This window comes from Mytilus galloprovincialis, chromosome 7, assembly GCF_965363235.1.
Source record: "Mytilus galloprovincialis chromosome 7, xbMytGall1.hap1.1, whole genome shotgun sequence".
NCBI lineage: Eukaryota > Metazoa > Mollusca > Bivalvia > Mytilida > Mytilidae > Mytilus > Mytilus galloprovincialis.
The window spans coordinates 22,702,035-22,729,515 of NC_134844.1; the positions used below are offsets into that span (position 1 = coordinate 22,702,035).

At 30.9% G+C, this 27,481-nt stretch overlaps 1 protein-coding gene across 7 annotated transcripts in view; it reads right to left on the reverse strand.

Annotated features, from left to right (window-relative positions):
* LOC143082565 (EF-hand calcium-binding domain-containing protein 4B-like) overlaps positions 1–23,201 on the reverse strand; it is a 36,253-nt gene extending 13,052 nt beyond the window's left edge. For 3 of the 7 annotated variants that reach the window (XM_076258289.1, XM_076258293.1, XM_076258287.1), the window contains exons 1-11: positions 23,078–23,201; positions 19,676–19,727; positions 16,701–16,994; positions 8,123–8,273; positions 7,670–7,816; positions 4,601–4,691; positions 2,558–2,653; positions 1,531–1,602; positions 917–1,032; positions 391–462; positions 35–86 (exon numbers count right to left, since the gene is read on the reverse strand). In XM_076258289.1, the coding sequence (XP_076114404.1) occupies positions 35–86; positions 391–462; positions 917–1,032; positions 1,531–1,602; positions 2,558–2,653; positions 4,601–4,691; positions 7,670–7,816; positions 8,123–8,273; positions 16,701–16,962 (1,059 nt within the window). In that variant the 5' untranslated portion in view covers positions 16,963–16,994; positions 19,676–19,727; positions 23,078–23,201. Of the gene's footprint in view, positions 1–34; positions 87–390; positions 463–916; positions 1,033–1,530; positions 1,603–2,557; positions 2,654–4,600; positions 4,692–6,438; positions 6,584–7,669; positions 7,817–8,122; positions 8,274–10,822; positions 11,053–11,657; positions 11,766–16,700; positions 16,995–17,325; positions 17,478–19,675; positions 19,728–23,077 lie in introns of those variants that run through there. The other 4 variants (XM_076258288.1, XM_076258290.1, XM_076258291.1 and 1 more) reach the window with 4 other exon arrangements.
* Positions 23,202–27,481: the final 4,280 nt, after the last annotated feature.

Genomic DNA, 27,481 nt, shown 5'->3' on the forward strand with positions numbered 1-27,481 from the left:
TCTCCTGTCTGAAAATAACAAACGGTTTATATACCCGCCTTATCTCTGCCTCATCTTTGTCATCTCGTAACCTCTTGTTTACATCTCTAAAAAAGAAAAAAATACATATTTAACTTTTTTCCTCTGACTCAAGTATTTCTTGAGAGCTGAATACATATTAAACATTCATTAGCCTAAACCAGTATCGAGAACAAGCATATCTAAATTATCAAAAATTTGAATGAAGAAATTACAAATTATAAAAATAAAGTATATGTCAAAACACTTAATTAACAGAGAGTGGTGGTGTTTCCTAGCCTTTGGTTGTACATTATTCTTAGCTCTTTATAAAATGAACTTGTGTGGTTTCTTTGAAAAAGACTTCCCCATCATAAATTATAACATACATACTTGAGTGTGTCTAGCTGCTTGACTAAACTTTCTCTTTCCAAGGCAATGCTTTCAGTCAACTTAATGGCAGACCTGTAATGATATATAAATATATAAATTACACATAGATAAGGAGGGTGATAGATTTACACTGTGACAAGATTGTTTCCCACTGAGCCATAGAATAAAGTAAAATATCTCCTTTGCTTCAACCAATCAAAATTTGACATTTTAATAAAAAGTATCATATGTTTTATCTACACATCCTGGAAAAATATGGAATCAATGCAACGTAACTAAATTGAGAATGGAAATGGGGAATATGCCAAAGAGACAACAACCTCATCAAAGAGCAAAAACAGCTGAAGGCCACCAGTGTGAAACAAAGCTTATTTCTTGGATTTATAAAGTTCAATGATCTTTGTCAATTTATTTTTAATGCAAATAAAACTGCAAAATAAAACACCAAAGGACTCCCAATGTAATTATACTAAATACTATTTTGTCACTTATGTTTGTTCAACTCAAATTGTACTGTTGTATTTACCTTGCTCTGTCTTGTTTCTCCTTTTTCTGTTGATGTCTGAGTTGATCTATGTACATCTTAGAATCTTCTAAACCAACCTGAGACTTCATTAACATGTCTTCTAACTCTTCCTTGTCCTAAGAACGAAGCAGATTCAAGATTTAGTGAGGTTCTGTTAAAACCACATCTTTATATCAAAATATCTGTGAACGAGAATCATTATTTGCAGCTCTTTTATTCTCAAACAATTTCTACATCAATATTTAGAATCTTCTTAACCAATTGAATTGATTTATTCTAGTTTTCCCAATTTTGGTCGGTCTGCATAAGTTAAAATATTTAAAATGCATTTTTTTTATGAAAAGGGGGGAAAACGGGGTTGTTAGTTGCAAAAGGCTATGATAATCAAATGTTATCTGATGCCTCTATTGAATAAAATAATCATCATTTTGCATTTCTCATCGACAAAAGATATAATTTGATATTGCTATCAAAATCATATCCTAAAAGTGAAACTTTATCAACATTAAAATATAAATCTTAACAAGTACTAAATATCTATTTTGTATGTAACTTTTGTACCAAATTTAATATAGACTTTTATAGTTCAGAATCATTTTAATTCTTCATTTTACCTTTGCTAATTTCTCGTTTTCTTGTTTTGTTTCTGTTTCTACCAGATTTAATGTTTCCAATTTCTTCTCCATCTAAAATGTAATGTGTATATATACAGTTTAAATAATGGACTAATGATAGAAGAGAAAATATAACAGCTCTGATGTAAACATCCATCAGTGACAGTGCAGCAGTTACATCAGCTGACATATCAGGAGCAATGTAATCCTCCAATTTCAGGTTTTTGGTCAGAAGTTGTCTCCCCTTAATAACATTATCTTATAAATTCATAAATACCATTTTGAAAAAAGACACATTTTTACTTTGGTTGAATAATCACTCAAGTATGCAAATTGAATTATCCACCAGCGTCCCAATACAGAATACTTAATTGTCAGGTCATGAGATTTAATAGAAAGGCAGTGTATCAATATGTATTTTTCATGGAATGAAGTAAAATAGCTTTTGGTGAATACATGTATTTGAATTTGTGGTTTTGTCAAAGTTTGCATACAAGCCTACAGAAAATTTGACCTTGGTTGAAAGTTGGTATCCCATTAATAGTAATGAATCCAGTTACAGAAATGTTTCATTTTTGTTCCTCACTTAACATGAGAGGAATAAATCCCAATTAGGAAATTCTTCCCTAGTCAATAATATGACTGGAAACCAATTAAAACAAAATTTTAAAAAATACATTCAGCTGAGTATAAATTAAAGAACCTTAGTGGGCTCACATACCCCACGTCCCCACATTGTCACTGGAGAAAAAAAAAATAACTGTAAGAAAAAAAAATTGTTTAAGAAAAAAAATTGTTTAAGAAAAAAATTGAATCATAATTACCTGTCGATAATCACATCTACATAGTATGAAATTATTATCTAAAAAAGTTTCATGAAATTCTGTTGTGTGGTTTGAGAGGATTTGCGATGAAAAGAAACAGAACTGACAGACTGACAGACCGACAGGTCAAAAACATTATACCCTTCGCAACTTCGTTTTGTGGGGTATAATTAACCTACACTGCTATAATAATTTGACCCTACCTCTGAATGTCTGTTTAACAGTTCCTGTAACTGTTTATCCTTCTCTTCTAAGTCTCTCTCCAGAGTTTCTCTAACATTTCTCTCTTTTAATTGTTCCTAAAGACATGAATTATCAATTAAGTATTATTGGGGATAAAACAGTTCATACAGTTGGGAAATAACAATATCAATATTTCATCACTATTTCCACAACAGCTAGGATTTGAAATGTCATAAAATAATAGAGCTTAATATCAATATATAATTCTAATCAGCAACATTTATATCAATGATATCATTAAACCCCTATAACTATATATCTGACATAAATATTGTCAGAAGTTGTCTCCCCTTTATAACATTTTTTTTCTTCAAATTCATGAATATCATTATATATCATAATATCAAACTTGTGTAAATGTTTCACCAACTGTAAAATATTGTGTTTTCTTTTTCAACAATTTATTTCAAAAATAATTTCCATGTGCCTTCTTTTCTTTAGCAATATTCAACACAAATATTGTATTTGAACCAAGCTAAGATTTATTAAACATCTGTGGATGGTTGACTGTGTGAATTATAAAACATATCAAGTGGTTGAACCAAGTTTTTAGGGAAATAAAAATCTAGGTATAAATGACCAAGTTGTGCCATATTTAGGTTGATCAAAAATCTAAAAAAATATTAAGTAGTAAAAACAAATTTTGTATGGTAATATTAAACCTGTGGAGTGTGGATGGTTGACCATTTGAAATTATAATTGTAAAATCATTTCTTTAAAGCATCACTGAAGGTAGATGTACTTTAAACTGAGACAGCAGTACAAAATCAATGAATGGTTTATAAGTTAACTATGAAAGGCTTTTTACAGTGAACTAGACTGTTTAAAGTTTGATGGCAAATGAAAAAGAGTTGCATATTTTACACAGAATGTGTACTACACACAGCCAAATATGGCATCCCAAAACATTGACTTTTGAATAGAAGTAATATTTATGATAAATAGGATTATGAAACATAGGTTTTTATACCTTTAATTTAAGACATAGAACTTGAAGTTATAAATAAACTACTTGTACTTAAAATGACAAGAGGGATAAAAGTTTTGATTGAAATGATTTTTTATGCACTGTAATAAGAGTTATTTATTGGGGACCTAGATCAGAATACATAATGTCCATACTTTTATATATTAAGTATTTATTGTTTGACCTGAAAAATATATAGTAAATGTATTATTTATCTATTAAAAAATCAAATCAATCCTGTTTTAAATTACAGTTCAATACAACCAAGCTGTTACATTTACTGACATGGATGTTATTGAACCAGTGAAAAGACAGATGAATCATCACACATTTTACAGTATATTTCAGTGGGAGGATAATGGAACTCTGTAGATAAACTATGTTTTTCATAAAAAATATAAATTTACTGGGAGGATAATATTTCTATGCAAACAAAATATGTTTTACACAGATATTGATTAACTAGGGGGATTATAATTGTTTTGTAAATGAAGTATTTTTTACATACAGATTTTATTTACTAGTAGATCTTTGTAGTTAAAATTATCTATTACATAAAGAAACTTGAAGTCCACCCTCACATAAAGTATTTGCTTAAAACCCAAAAAAAAAAGAACACAAAAACTTATAAGTAGGTGTGCAATGGCATTACATGATTAAGACTCTGAGAAAATTTCATTAAATTCATATAAGGGGTTTAGGAGAAATGAATATAAAACAGATATCCTAAAAAAAAAAACAAAGACAAATTCAATGATTTGCTAAGGGATCATTCAAAAAGTCCAGTTCGTAAATAAAATACAAATTGAAAAGTTGTGGTTTGACCCACTTGGGATTCGAACCCACGTAACCTCCTACACTCTAGTAAGGCACTTTACCATACATCATAAGGCAGCATCTGTATGATTGGTGAATAAATCAAACACATCCTATTCAAGTCAAATTTTTCTTGTTTACTGTTCTTGGAAACCATTTCAAATTAAGTTTCTTTATAAGCATTCTTTATACAAATATAAACAGATAAAACTTTTCATACCTCACTCAGAATGCGTTCTTTCTCCTTCTTAATTTGATATTCCATTTCTTCGTATAGTTTCCTGACTTCCTCGTCGTGGGCAGTACTTTTACTGCAAATAGAGAAATATTCACAATTATACTTTTCCATACAAAAAGTATTTACCAAAAAGTGAAAAACTTTTAACCTCACACTCTTTGAATTCAAATTATCAACAAGTGAAACTGCGAGCTACTGCTCACTGATGATACCCCCGCCGCAAGTGGATAATATTAATAGTGTAAAAATATGCAAATGTTCGGTAAACAGGAAGTTGTCAAGTGATGAATCTGAAAACGCATCACACGGTATAGCTGACTTATATAAATCCTGAAACCAAATTTCAGAAATCCTTGTATTGTAGTTCCTGAGAAAAATGTGACGAAAATTTTCAACTTGGCTATCATGTGTAAAATCATACAAGTGTTCGGTAAACAGGAAGTTGTCGAGTGATGTATCTGAAAATGCATCACACGGTATAGCTGACTTATATAAATCCTGAAACCAAATTTCAGAAATCCTTGTATTGTAGTTGCTGAGAAAAATGTGACAAAAATTTTCAACTTGGCTATCATGTGTAAAATCATACAAGTGTTCGGTAAACAGGAAGTTGTCAAGTGATGAATCTGAAAACGCATCACACAGTATGGCTAACATATATAAATGTTGATACCAAATTACAGAAAGGGTGGATGTGTAGTTCCTGAGAAAAATGTGACGAAAGTTTCATGGGACGGACTGACTGACGGACTGACGGACTGATGGACTGACGGACGGACAGACAGAGGTAAAACAGTATACCCCCCCTTTTTTAAAGCGGGGGTATAATTAAATATTTTAAATGTAAAGTACAGAATATATTTGGAAAAAACTGATGCATCTTAAACCTTAAAATTTCTTTCAATATTTTAACAGTCAAATGATTTTAGTCCAATTTAAAAACTAAATTCTAATTAACAGTTGGATTTTAAGGTAAAGAGTTTTATAAACTTTTTAATATTCTCAATATCTCTATATTTCTATTTCAATAAGTCATGCATAACCTTTTAAATACCACTTTATGGAAATGGAGACTATATTTTAAGATGAATAGAATGCTTATTGATGCATGACTCTTATTTTGCACATCATCTTGTGTTTAATATACTTCTTGTACATTTAAATATAGGGTTTAAAGTGTCATACCTATATATCAATTAAAGAAATTATGCATTCTCTTATACATGTATAAGATTTCAGCGCAATAAACCATGCAAGCCAAAAAGATCACAAAAAAGTTTTTTTTCAAGGATTTTGAAATAGGTATTTGGCAGAGTTTTTTATGCTCCCTTTGCAGCAGAGGGGGATTAAGATTTACCCTTATCCATCTCTAGATTTGTACCTTTCAGAATTTGTTTTTGTTCTCTTATTTAGTCTGCCTCAACTAAATGTTATGAAACTTATTCACAATGCTTAATTTAACCACCAAACACAGATCAAGTTTGAATTTGGATGGCAACATTTTTACAAATCTTGAGTTGTGTTAAAGACATTTTCATTAGAAAGATGACAACAGTTCACCATGATAGAGTCCTACTAACCGAGATTATATGACTCAAATTTGGTTACTAAAGTTATGTTCACCTACAGAATTTATAGGTGTAAATACTTCCTTTTTTTACTTTTAAAATATGTCATTCCTTATTTCAGATTAGATTTATATGGATGAGCATGTTAGGTGCACATCATGATTAATTTTGATCGCTGACAAGAAACATTAAAATAATAGCCTATGGCATAAGGACATTGCCACCTATAAGTTATCAATAATATCATCCTACCTATTTGATGAAAGTGAAAAATTTCCCAGTAACAGATACGATAAATAAATCCCCCAAATTTTGTGATGACTGACTGGTTTTGTAGGTGCACTTTACAGCCAAATATCAGTGACAATTTTACAATACATGCATGACCTAGGGCAATATATATAATGTTGTCGCTTAAAACAAATTTATATGGCTCATATAACGACAGTTCAGTATTTAATCCTTATATTTGTTCTTTAAATACACCATGATTTATCATCCTTGGTCAAATAAGAGGATTATCAAAATTGAGATGCACTTTTCATGTAAATAAATACTAATGATTTGTTTTGATACATATTTTCAACTCCAAAATTTAACAGTACTTTCGCATATTTAAAACTCCTAAATTTTAATAATACTTTCACATATTTAAAGCTCCAAATTAAATAACACTTTACAATTATTAGCAGGTTTTAAATGTGAAGAAATGAAAATGTCTATTACACAATATGCACTGGAGAACCATGGAATTATTAATTTACGCATGTTTTCTGTCCCCATTTGTCAGGTTATAAAAATTGTCTCTTTGACACATTCACAATTTCCATTCTCAATTTTATTTTTATCATTGAATTAGATTTTCTTGATACTTTTACTAGCTGAGTCAGCATAAATATGATCTTAATTTATGTAGCATACTTGTATTTTTAAAATGACAAATATTTTGTTAAAAATGTGATTATTTTTTTCTATGCCTTTACTCGTAAATTTTTTTTCAAATATAAAAATTACAAGTATGTTTGAAATGTTAATGCCATCTAAATCATACACTATTAATACTCTGTATAATATACTGCAGTACCTCTGCAAAACCTTGTGAAAAAAATGTTAGCTTAAAGGCAAATCAAAGTTTCCGATATCATAACAATTACTTACATCAGCAAGTATCCACAAACTTTAACAACAAACTGACAATCTTTTCAAAGTAATTATCACAAAATTCAGGAAAAATTTCAGGAGATTGATATTAGTTATCAATGATAAAGACAGAACCACCCTGAGTAAACAAATATAATGCAATAAATTGTTTCTTCCTCCTACATGTGTATGACTTAAAGTGATCTTCTTAGGGACAAATCAAAAGGTATGCATATATTTATTAACAGGTATTTAAATTCATACCTGCCAAAAATCTTGTCATCCAAGGCCAGGGGAAGTAACTCTAAATTTCTTCACTTATTGAAGAGATTCATAACATTACCTTTTCAGAGCATTCTCCAGTGTGTCAAAGTCTGCCTTCTTTTTGCGTAAATCTGTTGATGTTTTGTAAAGAAACTCCTCAAAATTTCCAACCATTTCTGGTTCATCTCTCCTAATCTTCATCCACAAATTTTTAATAGTGTTTTCACTGAAAGACAAAAGTAATTGGATATAATACAATGACAAGATTAATACAGACCGCCTTGGACCTTAACCCACAACATAAAATTCTGAATCTACAGTCTGCACCATTAGCCACTAGTCTGATGCCCCAGATTAGTAAATATTGTTTCGGACTAGTGAAAATTTTCCAAGTTTTATAGTTAGATAGGGAGGGACAAGTTTTGATATTTAGTTTTAGAGGAGTAGATGAAAAAGTTTTTGGCTCAGACTGAATTTATGGTACAAAAATTAAGGAACAAAAGCATAAAAGTAATAATAATTTCTAACTTACTCATCAAACAAAGATTTTGCTCCAATATTCTCCATCATGTCTGTGAATTGTTTCTCTTCCTCTTGTCGCTCTTCTCCTTCGTAGACATTCTCCAGAGTATCGTCACCTTCCATTGTACTGTCTCCCATAAAGTTAATACCAAGGTAACTTCCTGCAAAAAACAAACAAAAGTTTATACTTCATACTGCCCATTGATATTTATTACATCTTTTGCATTGTCCTATTCAGTTAGTACTGAGAGTAACTTTATAAACTAAAGGCTCTGAAGGGCATGTGTCTCTCACCTGTTACTACATATAGTTTTAAGTGCATCCTAAACAAGAGTGCACACACTGAAATGTCTCGCCTTCTTTACTTATAAATTGATATTATGTTGATAGTCCTAAATATAAAGCTTTATTACAACTGTCACACAAACTTAACATTAACCACAAAAACTAAACATTGACCAATGAACCATGAAAATGAGGTCAAGGTCAGATAAACCATGCAAGGCAGACATGTACAGCTAATAATTCTTCAATACAACAAATATTGTTGACCTATTGCTTATACTTTAAGAAAAACAGACCAAAACACAAAAACATAACACTGAACAATGAACCATGAAAATGGAGGTCAAGGACAAATAAAATCTGTGCAACTGAAATATAAATCATAAAATATTTCCATATACCAAATATAGTTGACTTATTGCATATAGTATTAGGAAAACAGACCAAAACTCAAAAACTTAACTTCGACCACTGAACCATGGAAATGAGGTCAAGGTCAGATGACACCTGCCAGCTAGACATGTACACTTTACAATCATTCCATACACAAAATATACTACTCTTATTGCTTATAGTATCTGAGATATGGACTTGACCACCAAAACTTAACCTTGTTCACTGATCCATTAAATGAGGCAGCTGAAATGAGGTTGAGGCCAAGTGAAAACTGTCTGACGGTTATGAGGACCTTGCAAGGTAAGCACATACCAAATATAGTTATCCTTTTATTTATAATAAGAGAGAATTAAACATTACAAAAAATCTTAACTTTTTAAGTTGTCACTGAACCATGAAAATGAGGTCAAGGACAAGGACATTGGACATGTGACTGACAGAAACTTGTAACATGAGACATCTATATACAAAGTATGAAGTATCCAGGTCTTCCACCTTTTAAAATAAAAAGGTTTTACAAACTTATCTAACGCCGCCATAGCCGCATAGCCGCATAGCCGCCAGATCACTATCCCTATGTCGAGCTTTCTGCAACAAAAGTCGCAAACTCGACAAAAATGGGCAAAAACAAGAAGGTAAATAAAGTCATCATAGATACCAGGATTAAATTTTGTATTAATAGAGGACGCACGTTTCATTTAAATAAGACTCATCAGTGACGCTTGAATCCAAAAAAGTTATTCAGGCCAAATAAAGTACGAAGTTGAAGAGTATTGAGGACCAAAAATTGTCATTAAAAAGTAATAATGGTTACTCCTTGTCACATTTTCTGGGTTACTTCTCGTCCATTTATCAGTCAGAATTCTTTATGTATTTATTCTATCTGTTAGGATTTTTATGGAAAAGGATACCAGTAAATATATTTGTTATTTCCTTGGTGAATCAATTTTAAGAACTCCTTTTAATTCATATACTTCATATTTCTGAATATTGCAAAGATATGAAAATAACATGGAAACACTTAACAATTTTCTTTAGATATAGTAATAAGGCACTGGAGTATGGTTGACAATGAAACTATCCACCAATATATTGTATATATTTAATTTGATAATTATGAAGTAAACACTGTGGCTAGATTTATGTTCAAAACAGAGGCCAAAGATAGAATTTCTAATTTTAAATTTTTGAAGTACCCTGACCTCATTAAAGTTTTTCCAAGAAAAACTTCTTTGGTCATAACAATCTATTTACACAAAATTCAAACAAAATCATGATTCAGATAGGAGACACAACAATACCAAGAAACAGAAATAGCAATTCCCAATCTTACCAAGGTCATTTGATTAACAGTTTTCTGTTATTTTTATAATTCTTTTGTGTCTCATCTCTATTGCGTTATTAAAGTCAGTTAAAAAATGTGCAAAGCTGATGAACCATGCTCTAATATAATTAATCAACTAGCTCACTTCTAAAACAATAGAAACCCATGTAGTCATTGAAATTCACCTACAATAAAATGTTTAAGTGAAGAGTACATTGAATTGATTAATTGATTGTTGGTTGCTTAACATCCAGTGGCAAATATTTCATGCATGTTCAGGACGAGAACAAGTTAACAATAAATACAATAGGAAGGTCTAGTAGTAGAGGCCGTCTGGGAGGGTCGGGACATTTAGACTGCCACTGGAAAATGAGGGTATAGTGAATAGAGACGGAAATTTTGCCTTGCAACAGGCCACCTACAAACCTCAAAGAATTGTTGCAAGGGTTTTTAAGGTGCAAAGAGCGTGGCACAAGAGTACATTAAACAATTCAATTCTAATTTGCACATAAATAAAAGTCTTTCTCGTCAGTCTATGTATTTAAATCACAGAGTTCAACCTTTGCTGAGAATGCTCAGATGCCAGAGTCATCAAAAACAGTATGCTTCAGTCTCAAATTCAAAACTGCCAAGAATAAATAAACTGAACACTGATGTAAAAGTTTTTTTCCTTGAACTATCATATTCAATTACCTACTTACTTACATATACTTCCTAACTGAAACTGATGCATCCTAATATATCTATTTTCAAATCCTATTCATTGATGAATTTACTCCAACTCTAGTGCTAATACCACAATTTCAACAACAAATCTATTTATTTTATGTCTAACACAATAATTTACAGAAATGCATATTTATATAACTGTATATATAAATGTTAGTGTGTATGTAGATCTCAAGATTATTTACCTAACCATGACACACTGTCACACTTGAATTTCTTTAAATGTAAACTTGAGAGGCACTTTACTTATCATGTATAAATTATAATTTGTTCAAATATTATTTCAAATTACTTCCCTTATCTTCATCTCAAGGGTATCATGAGAAAAAATCATTAAACAAAAAGGATATATTTTACTGAATTTCAGGTTAAGCACTGAAAAATATATACTTTTTGGGGTCCAATAATTTGTAATAACAACTGTGATTTTATTATATTTGAAGGTGCTCAATGATTTGTTTAAAATCTACAATTTCAAATTTTGTTTGTAATAAAGTATACTTTTAAAGTAGTGAGTCATAAGAGGGAATACACATTCAGAATATTGTGCTTCCAGACAAGTAAAAGCAAATTTCCTATAGATGCAAACTTTAGTATTGTATGTTTCTGTTTTATTTAAAATGAGTGAATATTATGCATTTACATACATTTTATTCTAATTTCAAATCTAGATTTAATAATATTAAGCATGAATAACCATAAACAGTTCCTTGTGTAAACCAATCTTACTGTTTTTTATATAGCCACAAAGGCTGCATTTCATTCTTTTTTTTATATTTTTCTATTTAAATGAAAACTGTGGATAACTTACGCCTTTTACTATATTTCCTATGAGTAATCATGGTTATCATTTAATACAATAAGGTATTCACAAAATAAACTCCTTTTCCACTCCACCTTCAGATTTCTAAATGGTAAAACTTTCCCAAATTTCATTTGATATAGAAGTGGATTCAAAATTACTCAAAAAAAAAATGCCAGTTTCTTTAATTAACTCATAATGTCAATATACTGATTGATCCAATTAACAAAATATCTTAATTAAGACATTAGACTAATCAAGTGATCTAGGCTTGGGGTAATTAAAGATGTTTTTTTCTAATTAGCTGACATCAAAGAGTTGTGATTCTTTGAAAATTGGCAGGTATCAATTTAAAAACAAACTGATCAGTGCATTTAAAGTTTGCAATCAAAATAAAATTTAAAAGAAGGAAAATTGTACATGTATTTTTATAACAGTATTTTATAACATCTGTTTCCCATAAAGTGTGTACTGCACGAGGCATCTATTTTTCACCTGCCTTTAAGTTATATGGAAAATTTGCATAAATCATTTTAAAACAGCTTATTTGTGCTGATGTGGCATAGAACAAATTGAATGAATCTTAACACACTTTAAATGTACTGGATTTTATTAAAACACTTAAGATGAAAATACTCTTCCTAAGACAATGTGAAATAAGTAGACTGGGACTGGGGTTATGTTATAACATATTACACAGGAAACATGTACTTTAAACTTCCGTGTCATTTGAAATATTAAATATCTATATTTCACAAAACGTTTTGTACACTAAATGATTATTTAAAGCTTAAACTGTAGACTGATGTTGAAGTCTTTGTACTCAGTTCAAATACATCTTTTGTATCCTATATATATTGAATCATTTAAATGCTAGCTGAAATTTCTTTAATTGGAAATTTTCTATAAAATTGATATTTTGTAACAAGTTTAAAATGATTTATGAATTTAAGACTTTAAAATGCATGTTATCTAAGGACAAATGTATTATGATCTATTAAATCAACCAGGTATTACTAGAAATTCCTGATATCAAAGCACAAGACCACAACGCTCTTCATCATTATTTACAAAAATTGAAAAATAATTATTTTTAAGTACTAATGCTTATTGACATGTAACTTATGCAAGTCAATTCCTAAGTAATTAGATTCATTTTATTATCATTTGAAAGCATTTTTAAACATATTAAATTCCCAGCTAAAAGATACCATAAACTATCATACAAAACAATTAAACATAGGTTTTTCTGATTACACTCCATTACAAATTTTCTTCTGTAGAAGATCTGCCACAATTGCAGTTCAAACAATTTTAGTGATGGCTTTAACATTTAAATAAAATTGTTTTTGTGCCCTTCTATGATAGGAAATAAATCTGAACGCTTAATTCACAGCTTATATGATTAATAGATATATATATATGTATTTGTATGCATGGGAGTTGTTAGTACATGTGAATCAAGTTATCATATTATTTCTGATTTGTACAGATTTACTAAAAAACTATGTCGTTTTAAAACATGTTGTCACATTTGGAACAATATTTATGCATGCCGGAGGAGATGGCGAGAACATCTGGCTTGGCATATGAAACAAGGAAATATTGACTAAATATAATTGAGACAACAACCTAAGAACACAAAAACTGCTAAATACATCTAAAGGAAAACATGTATATATATGTATTGGAAAGAGGTTACAAGGGATCTTTCATCCCCATCAAGTTTTCATGAGGACAAAAACACAATAGACTACTTCAGAGTTATCTCCTTCAACAGAAGAGTTTGTCAATTATGCATGCTTTAAAGGGAAACTTCGCAAAAAAATCAAAAATTGATATTATGTCCATTCTGTATAAAAATGCTCAAATTTATAGATATTAAAGTTTTATTCCGCTAAATAAGAGATCACCATCGATTTTAAATTTTGAGTATCAGTTCTCTGCTCTCCGCCATCTTGTCACCTTCTCCGATGAAAAATCCCGATATGTCTATAAACCACAAAGGAACAAAACTACAGTAAACGATGTAGTCGTAATTGCGTGTCGATATCTTGTCAATCGTACGGTTGTTTTATCTGACTGGTCTTATATTTTTAAATAACCATATAGTCTGTTATTTTCAAACTGATAATATTGTAATTAGTTAAAAAGTCAAAGTTCAAATCATAAATAAGTGTTCCGTGGAAATTGTTTTCGAAAATCTAATTCGTTCATAATTCTTTCAAGTAATAAACTTTATTTAAATAAATTCGGATCTTCCCTCATCTGATCACCAGCATGGCTAAAGGTATTACTCCCAAAGGTATTGGAAGGGGTGTAAGGTGACACGTCCAGGTATTCAATCGATTTCCTGTCCGGCTGGCTTGCAAGTTCATGCATCGTTTCACTTCTGTAGGTATTGATCAGTGTACACGACCGTTACTTATAACTTTCCATTTTGAACTATCAGGTGCATGTATAATATACATTTTTGTCTTGCGTGTCCGAAAGTTATATTTATACTAGTCATTACTGAACTCATACGCTTGTTTATAAATAACATTTCTGGTGTAAAGAATATTATCTATAAAAAAAAATTAATACAAAAAAAAAAATTGAAGAAATACAAATCTATTTACATATTTTTCCAAGGGTTAATTTGGGAAAATGTAATATATACTCATTGTCAATAGTTTAGGACAGATTGGAACATACCAGAATTATTGATTTAAAAAAATGTGCGCACTTGTCGACGATTCGTGTATACATACGCCTGGGTAGAAAGTTACGGAACTATAGTCAGTAGCGCAATTTAAAATATGTATACATGTATACATTGAACATAAGAAAGAAACATACATTTTGTGTAAATTGTGGTAAAAGTTTTGTAAATTATTATAGACTAGTCCACGTATGCCAACAGTATGTAATCAACGAATTCGATAGACTATTGTATACCAAAAGAAGAAGAAGAAAAAAAAGAAACAATTTGATTTAAATACAGGTCAATTTATAACTTGCTTTGGTTCATCGAAGTTAAGAACATAGTAAACTCACAGATTTATATATCAATTAGATTGTTCTCGAATAAAGGACGAAATTTGTCATCATCACAATTGTTCCAACATTCATGTAAAATATATGCAACTGGACGTACACTAATAATCCCCAAGGGATGTGAATATTTTCTAGGAAAACTATTGAGTATCAATTTCGGGATTTATTTTCTTTCTTGATATTCAATGACAGCAATTTAAAGAATAAACTGCTTGTCGGATATTTGTCCGCTTTAGGGGTATTCTTGCAAGTTGAACAGACTTATAATAACATTCAAAAATAGGGAATGATAACATTAAATTCGTTGTCTTTTAATTTTAAACATCGTTGGTCAAATAGTTATTTAAGTATATATATACGTTGGGAGACGACGATTATTATAGTAGTCTCAGATTTTAATAAGGACGTTCCCGATTATGAATAAATTTGGTTGACGTTTTTCACACTTGAAAAGAATATCTATTCGTAATTTTTCGATTCCATTCCAATACAAAAGTATTTTTTCTTTATTCGTACATATTATATTCCGCTTCGGTAGAGTTATCTTCAGATAGTTTCATATATTAATTAATACATGGCTTTCAAAAGTCTAAATGTAAGTGTTCTCGTACATTTTTTCGCCCAATAAAGACAAATAAAAATGATTTAGTAAAGCTATTTCTAATTTCTAAGTCCTCCTTTTTTATGAGACATAAATCAAGGACAAGACTTGTATATCATTTCATTCTGACATATGAATTAAGTTTCCCGTCTTTAACCGAAAATTGTGTATTTCTTAGTAAATTAACTTATTTGAATTCAAATAAATAATAGCACCAAATATAATTAAATAATTCCACGGCGACCAATTTTTATTTGTCACCAACTTGAATATGTATTTTTAATGTGTGTATTAAATGCTCCCACTGATCCGAATAGACAGTCACACCTGGCAAGGTGTGCCCTAGAGGCGTGGTTAAATACCGAAGTGCAAATAACAATTTACCTTTCAACAAGCCATCTACGAGTATTGCCACAGAACCGTGAATACACACATCGTATAAACCTAGTCATAGCAGAGATAGTAAAAGGTCAATAATCATGAGTACACCAACATATTGTCTTTACAGATTATTGTACTTTAATTTGTTCACCTTATCAGTCCGAAAATGCATTTATTAAAAATAAATTTATAACTTTTTGTGTTGTCTACAAACATAATTCGAATATATACGTTTATCTCACGAATGAGTACAATTGAACGTCTGTGCGTTTTATCTTCTTATTATCGGATGGTTATTAGATAAAGCATAAGTCATCGGCGCGCTTACGATTACGTTAAAATATGATTAAAAACCAAGACTTTTAATGATTGTATTTTAAATCCCGGCATGCAAAAATCAGGAGAAAACGTCACGACCTACAGGAAGTAGTTGATATTTTTTCATTAATTATTGAATTTCTCCTTTATTACTGCACATATAGCGATAAAACTTTGTGAATATATATATTATGTCATAATGAACATATTTAAACCATAAGTAAAAAATCGTGAATTTTCCCTTTAATGACGTCATTTACCAGATAGAGGGTATTAAAGATGAAAGACTTCAAGAAAATTGATGGACATGCAGGTTCTGACTGTCAAAATGTCATCAGGTCCATCTTAATGTTTTGCACAGGTCAGATTGATCGACTGTTGCTTACAGACAAAAAAGGTTGTTGTGACATTGGGTATTGTGGCAAATCACAAAACACTTTTAACGCCATGTTAGCCTTAAATATTGTTAACAGAAATCTTCATTTTTAGAACCCTTCGAAAGTTTACTTGAAAGTAAAACCAAACTGAATGCAGTGTAAAATGAAGGTCAGATGTACCTTGTTTGTCTGTAGCTGTCATACTCCTTAAGATACATCATTATCCCAAGTTATATGATTGTAGTTCACTTAGTATCTGACACATTAATCTTGGACATCTACTTTTAATGAAGTTATAGGATAATTATCTATTTTAAGAAATGGGAACATACTAACCAAATCCTTCAGTAAATTCCTCCAGAGTAAGGTATCCATTGCCATCATCATCCAAAGAATCGAAAACTGCCTCTAACTGATCTGGTAACAAGGGTAGCTCATTCTGCAAACGTTGCATATCACGTTTGGTAATAAAACCTTTCTGTTCAATGTCACAAACGCTAAAAAGTTCATGTGCTTTCTGTTTCGCCAGTTCTTGAACTTCTTCTTCTGAAACACCACGCCCATCTTTTGAAAGATGATCATCATAAGCAGACGACATGATGGCACTATTTTACCTCCAAGAAGGAAGAGCTGAAATTTGAAATACAAATATTAAAAATTAACTTTCAAGATTTTTTATGCAACATAACAGGAGGCTCTTTACACAAAAAAATCTTAAGATAAAAATTGACCTTAAGTTATACTGAAATTTTCATTACTTAAGATTATTTTTGCTTTAAGATTTTTTGTGAAATGAATCACAGTACTTTCAAAAATACAAATTTACTCCATTGACAGCATATTTTTCCTAACACTTTGATAACATGTTTTTATTGAAACTTTGATAACATATTTTCTTGGAACTTGCTTCAACAGTTTTTCCAAGAATGATATCTATTCTAATTGTTGCATTGTTACCTACCTGAGATTTATATAATAATTTCACCTGCAATGAACACTATGCTATATGTACCAATACTGAGCCTTAGTTAAAATAATCCATTTGTTAACATATCCCTGCAAAAACACTTGACGATTTTAAGTCACTACATTTATTTTAAAATAAGATTACCAACAGATAACACGCTAACATTCTGGTGATAAAAACTGAATACATGTATACATGCGTTTACTTTACCAGATATACAAATTATTGATTTTGCATATATCTCAAAATTTTTGATCAATTTACCAATTGACTAACACGGTATTGGACGAAGACTAAGCATATTATTGACTTGTATGTAACAGCTGGGTAAGGAATTCACAACAAGGCCGGCCTACTTGATGGGCTATCATAGAGTAAAATCTAATCACAGGTGTACTTTTACAGGTATTCAGATATTTTAATTAAAAACATTATTGCCAATAATTTGCAAACCAACCTAAAATAATAACATTGATAGGTTAGAATGACTGGTAATCAAAATTATAACTTTAAAGTATATATTGCTCTAGGACAAGGTTAAATACTTTTTACAAGGTTAAATCCAATACTTTTTTTGTACCATTCTGACATTGTGGCCATTATATTTAAACTCTGATAACTTCTCTCACCTCAACTTTTGTCAATTTGAAATAAACAATAACAAAAACTCTCCTGAAAACTTGTAATTTTAAATTTTAAAATGCAAATGAACTGTAAACACAAATTTTAAAATTTAAAATTAAAATTTGTGTTTACAGTTCATTTGCAGCTTTTCATCCAGTTTCCATTAGGCCCCAGCATTAGACCTCTGCATTAGACCTCAAGACTGTAATATGTCTCTTAATAGGGATTTCCAAATATACTTTACTGTACCTCTGACACAAAATAATGTTAACTTTTCTTTTAATCAAATATTCATTTAAAACAAATTTAGTCTTAGATGCATGATTTTTTTTAATATATGTTAGAGGCTTTCAACTAGCTGTCAGTTAACTGCCAGAACTCTCAAGATCTGTGCCTAGTGTCTTCATGTTGTTGGGATGTACAAGTACCCGTCCACATCCACTTGTATTTTTATCCATTTGATGAGTTAAGCCTTTTTCAACTGATTTTATAGTTTAGTTCTTATGTTGTACTGTTACACCACTGTCCCAGGTTAGGGGAGGGTTGGGATCCGGCTAACATGTTTAATCCCGCCACATTCTGTATGTAGGTGTCTGTCTCAAGTCAAGAGCCTGTAATTCAGTGGTTGTCGTTTATGTGTTACATATTTGTTTTATCGTTCATTTTTTGTTAATAAATAAGGACATTAGGTTTCTCGTTTGAATTGTTTTACATTGTTATTTTGAGGCCTTTTATAGCCGACTATGTTGTATGGGCTTTTCTCATTGTTGAAGGCGGTATAGCGACCTGTAATTGTTAATGTCTGTGTCATTTATACTCTTTTGGAGAGTTGTCTCATTGGCAATCATACCACATCTTCTCTTTTATACTGATAATCTATTACCTCCATTTTTATTGCAGGAAACACACTTTGTTATGACTTTATAATTATTTTATTTGACTTTGTGAAATTTTAATAGTAGAATAAATAATGTGTGATTGAAATTTGAAATCCAACTAATGAATCAAAACACTTATAACAGGCATTTAAAAAATATTCAACCAAGACAAGAATTCAGTCAACTGATTAAAATTTAAAACACCTTTTAAAGTACATGTACAGTAAACACCAGACACTGTATGACCTTATTGAAATTTTTCTCATTAAAATTTTAATAACATACAAGAAAACCAATAAATTCATCTTTGCTCATTGTTGAAGGCCGTACGGTGACCTATAGTTGTTATTGTCTGTGTCATTTTGGTCTTTTGTGGATAGTTGTCTCATTGACAATCATACCACATCTTCTTTTTTTATATAAGCAACCAGAGGATAGAAATGCTTACAAAATTTATTTTTATTCTTCAGGTGCACCAGATGAAGTTCCTTATTAAAGAAATAAGTAGAAACAAACTTGATAGCTGTCTCATCTGCAATTATTCCACATCTCGTAATATTTATGACATTTATTTAATTTAATCAGAGAATTTTTTTCTATATGATGATCAGTAGCACAAAATCTTTGAACATTTGTATTGAGAATAAAAAATATTCTAAATAATGAGGTAGAATGGAACAGCATACTCCTAAAAGAAAGCATTTTTTTTTTTAGATTTCATTTTTTTAGTTTTGTAGTACTGGTTTTTCGGATACATGAAAGCATTACTGCAATTTTTCAGAACAAGACAAAAGTCTTTTTTTTTGTATCAAATGCTGACATGAAATATAAAGTACACTTACCGTACAAACTTGTTCGTTGTGTTAATAGTCATACTTCCTTTCATAGAGTTTCCTGTAAAAGTACAACAACAATTAACTCTTATATAAAGTTTATAACACACATGTTTATAAATATATGTATATAAATATAGGTGTCTAACAACAGTATATTTCACCTCAAATGAAATATTTAAATATATGCTAGCATTTTTAAATTGTGCATGAAAGCAAATTTATGAAAATGACGTCTTAACTTTATATGAGAAAATAAATGCCAAATATCCTACATGCATATTAATATAATGTAAAATAAAATTGAGAATGGAAATGGGGAATGTGTCAAAGAGGCAACAACCCAACCATAGAGAAGACAACAGCAGAAGGTCACCAACAGGTCTTCAATGCAGCGAGAAATTCCTGCACCCGGAGGTGTCCTTCAGTTGGCCCCTAAACAAATATATATATACTAGTTCAGTGATAATGAATGCCATACTAAACTCCAAATTGTACACAAGAAACTAAAATTAAAAATAATACAAGACTAACAAAGGCCAGAGGCTCCTGACTTGGGACAAGCGCAAAAATGTGGCGGGGTTAAACATGTTTATATCTCAACCCTCCCCCTATACCTCTAGCCAATGCAGAAAAGTAAACGCATAACAATACACACATTACAATTCAGTTCAAGAGAAGTCAGAGTCTGATGATAGAAGATGTAACCAAAGAAAATGAACAAAATGACAATAATACATAAATACATCAGACTACTAGCAGTTAACTGACATGCCAGCTCCAGACTTCAATTAAACTGATTGAAAGATTATGTCTTCATCATATGAATATCAGACACAATCCTTTCTGTGAGGGTTTTGGTATCATAACATCATAACATATATGAGAAGAACATAACCTGTGTTATGCCAACAACTGGTTTTTAAATAAATGCATGTGTTTAGTTACGATGCAAAGACCCTATAAGTGAATCAATATTAACGCCAAAATATGCAATCTTTAATGACCTGACAATAGTATCATAACTATATCCCTTCTTAATAAGTCTATTTAAAGGTTTTGTTAGCTTCTAAGGTGAATACTGACATTTTTGTGCTTTATAAAGAATATTTCCATAAAATATCGGATGTGAAATACCTGAACGTATAAGAAGTCTGCATGTTGAGCTATATTTACGAAAACCCTGGTGTAATAATTTTTCAGTAATACATAAATTTCTCTCGTTAAAATCTAAAACATTGTTACATACACCGGCGAATAGTACAAGTTGAGATATATAAACACTGTAAGATGGTGACAAGGGAACGTCACCATCTAAAAATGGATAATTAACAATAGGAAATGAGGAATCATCTCTTTTATCATAAATTTTAGTATTAAGCTTTCCGTTAATAATATAGATATCAAGATCGAGGAAATGGCAGTGGTCATTGTTAGTATTAGCTTTATTTAAAGTAAGTTCAACAGAATAAATTTCTTTAGTATACATACTGAAGTCGTCATTATTGAGAGCCAATATATCATCCAAATCTCTAAAAGTGTCTATTTCTGCATCAGGATATAATTAAATCTCGACTTCCTGACTATTTAACTGGCTATTCCGAAATTCCAGAGAATAAAGCTACTGAATCCCTAATTCTAAAAACATGACAATCCGCCAAACTAGGTTTACATTTCATCCACAACTTTTTCTGGATGTATATTCAGGTGCTTTAATTGTTTAATTTGACATTTACTCATAATGCTACAGAGAGGTCTGAAGTTCATCTGTGGATATTTCTAGAGGACTACAAACTCCTGTATTTTAGTAACTATAGGAAAATATTTGATCATGTCCAGAAGGGTCAAAATATGGAACTATGAACTTGTCATTAAGAGTCATTGATATAGGTCACTGGCACTGATCCCTCAAATTTTCTTAAGCTAGTCAATTATGACACAAAATAGCTGCAAGTATATTGTACAAAGTAACATGTTACCAGGTTTGTGTTTACCAGTCAAAAATTTTCAAAGGGGGTAGAAATTTAGGTTAATCCATAATATTTCATCTAAAAATTGTTTTTTCTTGATAATTTAGGATAAATATACAGTACTGTCCTTTCACTTTTGTACTTTAGTTAGGGGATTTCTCCTGCCTCTATCCCTTAGAGAAAAAGCAACAGGCACTTTTTAATCCATTAATACACATGAATGATTGTTAAAGTAATTGGAATTTTTGTAAGTTTTGCTTCAAATCATAATTTAATGAAAGTTAAATCTTTACAAAACAGATTGTTTAATTAATCGTAAACCACCAACCACTTATTAAAAAGTTTAAGACTAGAGATAAAAAATTGGAAAAACCCTTTTCTAAAGGTAAACAAACACCATTTAAAATAAAGTTGTATTCAAGAACCTTGCTTTGATTGTTCTTGGTCCATAAAAAAAACTTTACATTTCTCAAAATAGGCATTTTTTATAGGACATAGGTAAGGTGGCCTATTGTAGTTTTCTGATCTTTGGTTGGGTTGTTGTCTCTTTGACTTATTCCCAATTTCCATTCTCCATTTTGTTAATTTTTTTGCTGTCAAGTTAAAAAAAACTTTTCTCTATCTGTACACAATAAGGCTATTATCAAAGGAGTAGGTTCAGTAAGACCCCTTTTTGGCCTCAAAATATAGCAGTTTTACAAAATTGTGAAAATGTAATATTTCAGCTATTTATTGGAATGTGGAATGCTTCTGCTACACAAATATGGGCTGTTTTTGACAATACAATGCACAGATATCGGGTACTAACATCAATGAGTCATGCTAAATTACTGAAATCTTCACAATTTTAGCATTTTAGTTAAATTTTAGACGGTTTCCGTCTTAAATGAAAGTGGCCGCATTCGTGTTCATTCATAATATTGAAATGTAAGTTGTATTTAATGATAATACATAACATATATAAAGGTTGAGGATGAACACGGATGCGGCCACTTTCATTTTTGACAAAAAACATCTGAAAAGTGACGATTTTTTGCATATTTTATAGATTTTTCATATTTAAGCTTGAATCGGAGCGTTTTTAATGACTTAATCAGTTAAAATCTTTCATATAATCTAATTGAATCAATTGAAATAGACACTTAAGTGTTTAAAAAGTGTCCAAAATATTTCGTTAGATGAACCTGAAATTTGAGGCCAAAATCGGCCCTTACCGGACCTACTCCTTTATCTAAAATCAATTTATCAAATCGTATTTGCCATTCTTTTTACACAAGTGAAAAGCACTTTAAGAATAAATTTTAGGGGAATCATAGAAATTATTTCTATAACTTATTTATATATGTATACTTATGTAGCACCTAAGGCAACATGGAGTAAAACATATATATTGTGTGTTTTTTCTTGATAAAATTTTCATTCATATTTATACATTACTTACCTGTTTACGAGGAACAAATTTGTCGAATATATAAAATCAATACTTTTTCGAAATATATATAAAATCAATACTACTTCACACACTAGTGTCTCTATTTGAACTGATTAGAATTATATAAAATTACCTATATTTGTAAAAACTCTTTGTAAGCACAGTCACATTGACAGTATATTTATACACCTTTTATTTACCCTGAGAAAATCACTCATTCATTAAATCCATTGCTTACCATTTACAATGTAATCTCATTTAAATCATACATAACTGTTTTTATACATTGAACTTCATTGTGAAAATTGAAAGTTTTGGCCTAGAGCGTATCAACCATATCAATAGTGACATTATCAGACAATAAATGTAATCTGATGATACTTGGACATACATCCAAAGATTATAGACACTTATGTAGTATCATTATTTCTAGGCAATCCAAGACTTCCTAGACTGGTTATTTTCTTTAGACCCTTATAAATACATGTATGTGAATTAGGTCACTATGAAAACAAGGCATATTCAAACATACTGTATTTTAACTTTTGTCTTTAAAGATGATGGGAGTTTTTAACAACCTTGACTTTAAGCTAGACAGATAGAAATTTTATACGACAAATCAAGAGCCCAATCTAAATGTAATCGTATAAACAATATTTTTCAACAAGATTTCGTGATAAATTTGCATTTAAAGTTCTAATATCAAAAAAGATACACCAAAAACAATATACTGAAGTATTGTATATCATGAGTTTTCAACATCTTTTTTTAGATGGACTGAGCCAGACAAGCAATGATATAGACATCTTCACACTTCATAAGCCCTTTTAATTTGCTGATCAAACAAAATTAAACAGTTAATTGAGATAAAATTTATTGGATCATTACTCTCCTTTTAATTTTCTTTTTCAGAACCCAATAAAAACATTGAATATCATCTTTACTTCCTTTAGACTAAACAGCTTTTGGAATGATATGTCAAGCACATTTCTTGTTCCATCATTATGCTGATATAAGTTTTTATAGATAAACAAACTAGAGGCTCTCAAGTGCCTGTGTCGCTCACCTGTTACTGTATTTACTGATGTCGGCCATCTTGGTTGGTTGGCAGGGTCATTAGACACTTTTTTTAAATAGATACCCTAGCAATGATTGTGGCCAAGTTTGGTTAAATTTGGCCCATAGTTTAAGAAAAGAAGATTTTTGTACAAGTTACAAAAATGACAAAAAGTTGTTCAATATTGACTTTAAAGGACAATAACTCCTTAAGGGGTTCTCTGACAATTTTGGTCATGTTGACTTATTTGTAGATCTTACTTTGCTGAACATTATTGCTGTTTGTAGTTTATCTCTATCTATAATAGTATTCAAGATAATAACCAAAAACTGCAAAATTTCCTTAAAATTACCAATTTTAGGGCAGCAATTTTTGTATTATATGTCTCTGATGTAAACTAAGATAGGTTTCAAAGTCATTAGACTGTGACTGAGGGGCGAGGCCAAATATTTTCCATGGAAATGAGATGTGCCAATGCTTATACAACTGAATACTAATTAGCATTGGCCTACCACTAATGGTTCCCCTTCAACTGACCTAATCACAAACTAATACATGATAACTTAGAAAAATATTTCAAAGTCAATAGACCATGACTAAGAGGGTGAAGCCAAATTATCTCCATGGAAATGAGATATAAGCCAATACTTATACAACTGCAAACCAAATATCATTGACCTACCACTTGTGGTTCCTCATAAACTGACCTAATCACAAACGAATACATGTTAAATAAGAAAAAGTTTTCGAAGTCAAGTCTTTTTTTTTCTTTGCTGTGAATACCACTGTCACTCTATTATATAATTAAAATCAATTTAAGTCAGTCTACCTAGTGTTTTGCAAAAAGAAATCATATTTACTTTCCTTTTCATTCCCGCCGTTTCTAGATATAGCGATGTACCAATTACGAACTATAACATTAATGGTCCGCAACGGACAATTGATCAGTTTTAGTATAAATAGACAATAACTGTTTAGTGTCTTTAAATATCAGCTGTATTTGTACGAGGCTAGGAAACAAGGTGTATGCGAGCTTTTAGCGAGCTATTACACCTGTTTCGAGCCGAGTACAAATACAGCTGATATTTAAAGACACTAAACAGTTATTGTCTTTATCCTGCAATTAATTCTGTATATTATTTGTGTTTTGTCTATAGCTATCAAGAATAGTGTAGGGGAGAGCATGCAGCCTTGTTTTACACCAGTATTTACATGGAAAGGATTAGTGAATGATGATTCATGCATCACCTGTACTGTGAAATCCTCGTACAACGCCTTGATTGATATTCACAATTTTTGTTGGTATACCATAAGGCCTTAGCAGTTGCCACAGCCTTTCTCTGTTGACACTATCGAATGCCCTTTCAAAATCGACAAAGTTGATGTAGAAGGATGATTGCCATTCTACTGATTGTTCAATAGTGTTGCTATTTGGTCAGTGCAGCTTCTGTTTGATCTGAAACCTGCTTGTTCGTCTCTATGTATGTACCTGATCAATTGCATCTTTAATTCGGCTGAGTATAATTTTGCACAGTATTTTACTAGCTACTGATAGAAGTGTTATACCTCTCCAATTCTCATCATATATCCCTAAATATCCTTTCTTACGCAGCTTCACTAACAACCCCTTTTACCATTCTGTTGGTATAGTTTCTTCCTGCCAGATCTTATTCAGGAGTTTGTACATGTATTCTTTTATGTCATTGCCTCCAGATTTGAAAACTTCAGGTGATATTTCATCTATGCCTGCAGATTTCCCATTTTTGAGTGATTTGAAGACCTTTTTCACTTCATATTTATCTATTTTTATGTTCAAATCTACCCAGCTGGCTCTACTCTTACTGGTTGGTCTGGTTCAGGTCTATGGAGGACTTTGACAAAGTATTCATTACATCTTTCCATCTGTTCATTAAGATTGGTTAGAACTTTTCCATCTTTATCCTTTACTGGTTTAGACTTAGCTGTTTTATGTCTACTAACGGTTTTGGTGATATTTTACAAGGTTTTAATGTCGCCCTTATATGCAGCAAACTCTGCTTCAGTTGCAAGGTAATTTACATATTCGCTCTTGTCTTTCCTACGGTATTTTTTTTCACTTCTTTGTTGAGCAACTGGTGTTTGTTTTCTGCTTCTTGTTTCTGAGCCCTTGTTCTTGCATAGTTTACCTTTTCCTTCATATTCCTTCTCTCTTCTACTTTATCCCATGTTCCATGTGACATCCAATCTTTCTTTTTGTTAGTTTTTCTTCCAAGTACATCTTTACACACTTCCTTGGTGATATCTCTTCCCACTTCCCATTCGTTATTTACGTCCAGGTCTGGCCTATCTTTAATTACTTCAAATCTGTTTCTGAGCTGGATTTGGAATTGATCTTTATGATTTATGTCTTTGAGCTTCTCCGCATTATACTTAATACGTTTTTTCAAGTTTCAAACTACAAGTTTTATTTTTACTTTGGCTATGATAAGATGGTGGTCTGAGCTGATATCTGCTCCTCTCATAACTCTAACGTCTTGAAGTGAGCTTCTCCATCTCTGACTTATCATGATGTGGTCAATCAGATTTTTTGTTTTTCCATCAGGTGATTCCCATGTTTCCTTGTGTATGTTCTTATGTGGAAACAAACTGCCTCCTATCACAAGCTCGTTCATCTCACAGAAATCAACTAGTTTTTCTGCATTCTCATTTATTTCTCCTAGACCATGTTTTCCTTAAGTTTCCTCTCTGTCTCTTTTGCAATCTTAGCATTCATATCACCCATGACTATTTTGATGTCTCTTTTGAGAATGTTGTCCCAAACATGTTGTAGTTTTTTTTACATCCTCTTCGGTATCATTGGTTGGTGCATAACACTGTATGATAGTTATGTTTTGGCATTTAACTGTTAGTTTCATCCACCTTAGTCTCTCTTTTACTGGTTCCCATTCCATCAGGCTCTTCTTTGATGTCTTTGAAAGAATTATTGCTACTCCTTTGGTGTGGTAATTATTTTCATTTTGGTTTCCCGGGTATAGAATCTCCTCACCTGTTAACAGTACGGGGCGCCGAATGGGACTATTGTGGTTTTGTACAAAATTCAATTCTGGCATAACAAAATCATTTTTGTCTTACAAAACTATGTGAAGCAGACTTGTTTTATGAGAACTTCCATTTTGTGATAAAAAGTCAATTTTGTCAAAAAGGTATGCAAATATAAACTTATTTGCATACAAAAAAAAAGTAAAATCACAAAACTACTGAACTTAGAGGAAAATCAATTCGAAAAGTCCATAATCTCATGGCAAAATCAAGTAACAAAACGCATCAAAAACGAATGAACAAGAACTGTCATATTCCTGACTTGGTACAGGTATTTT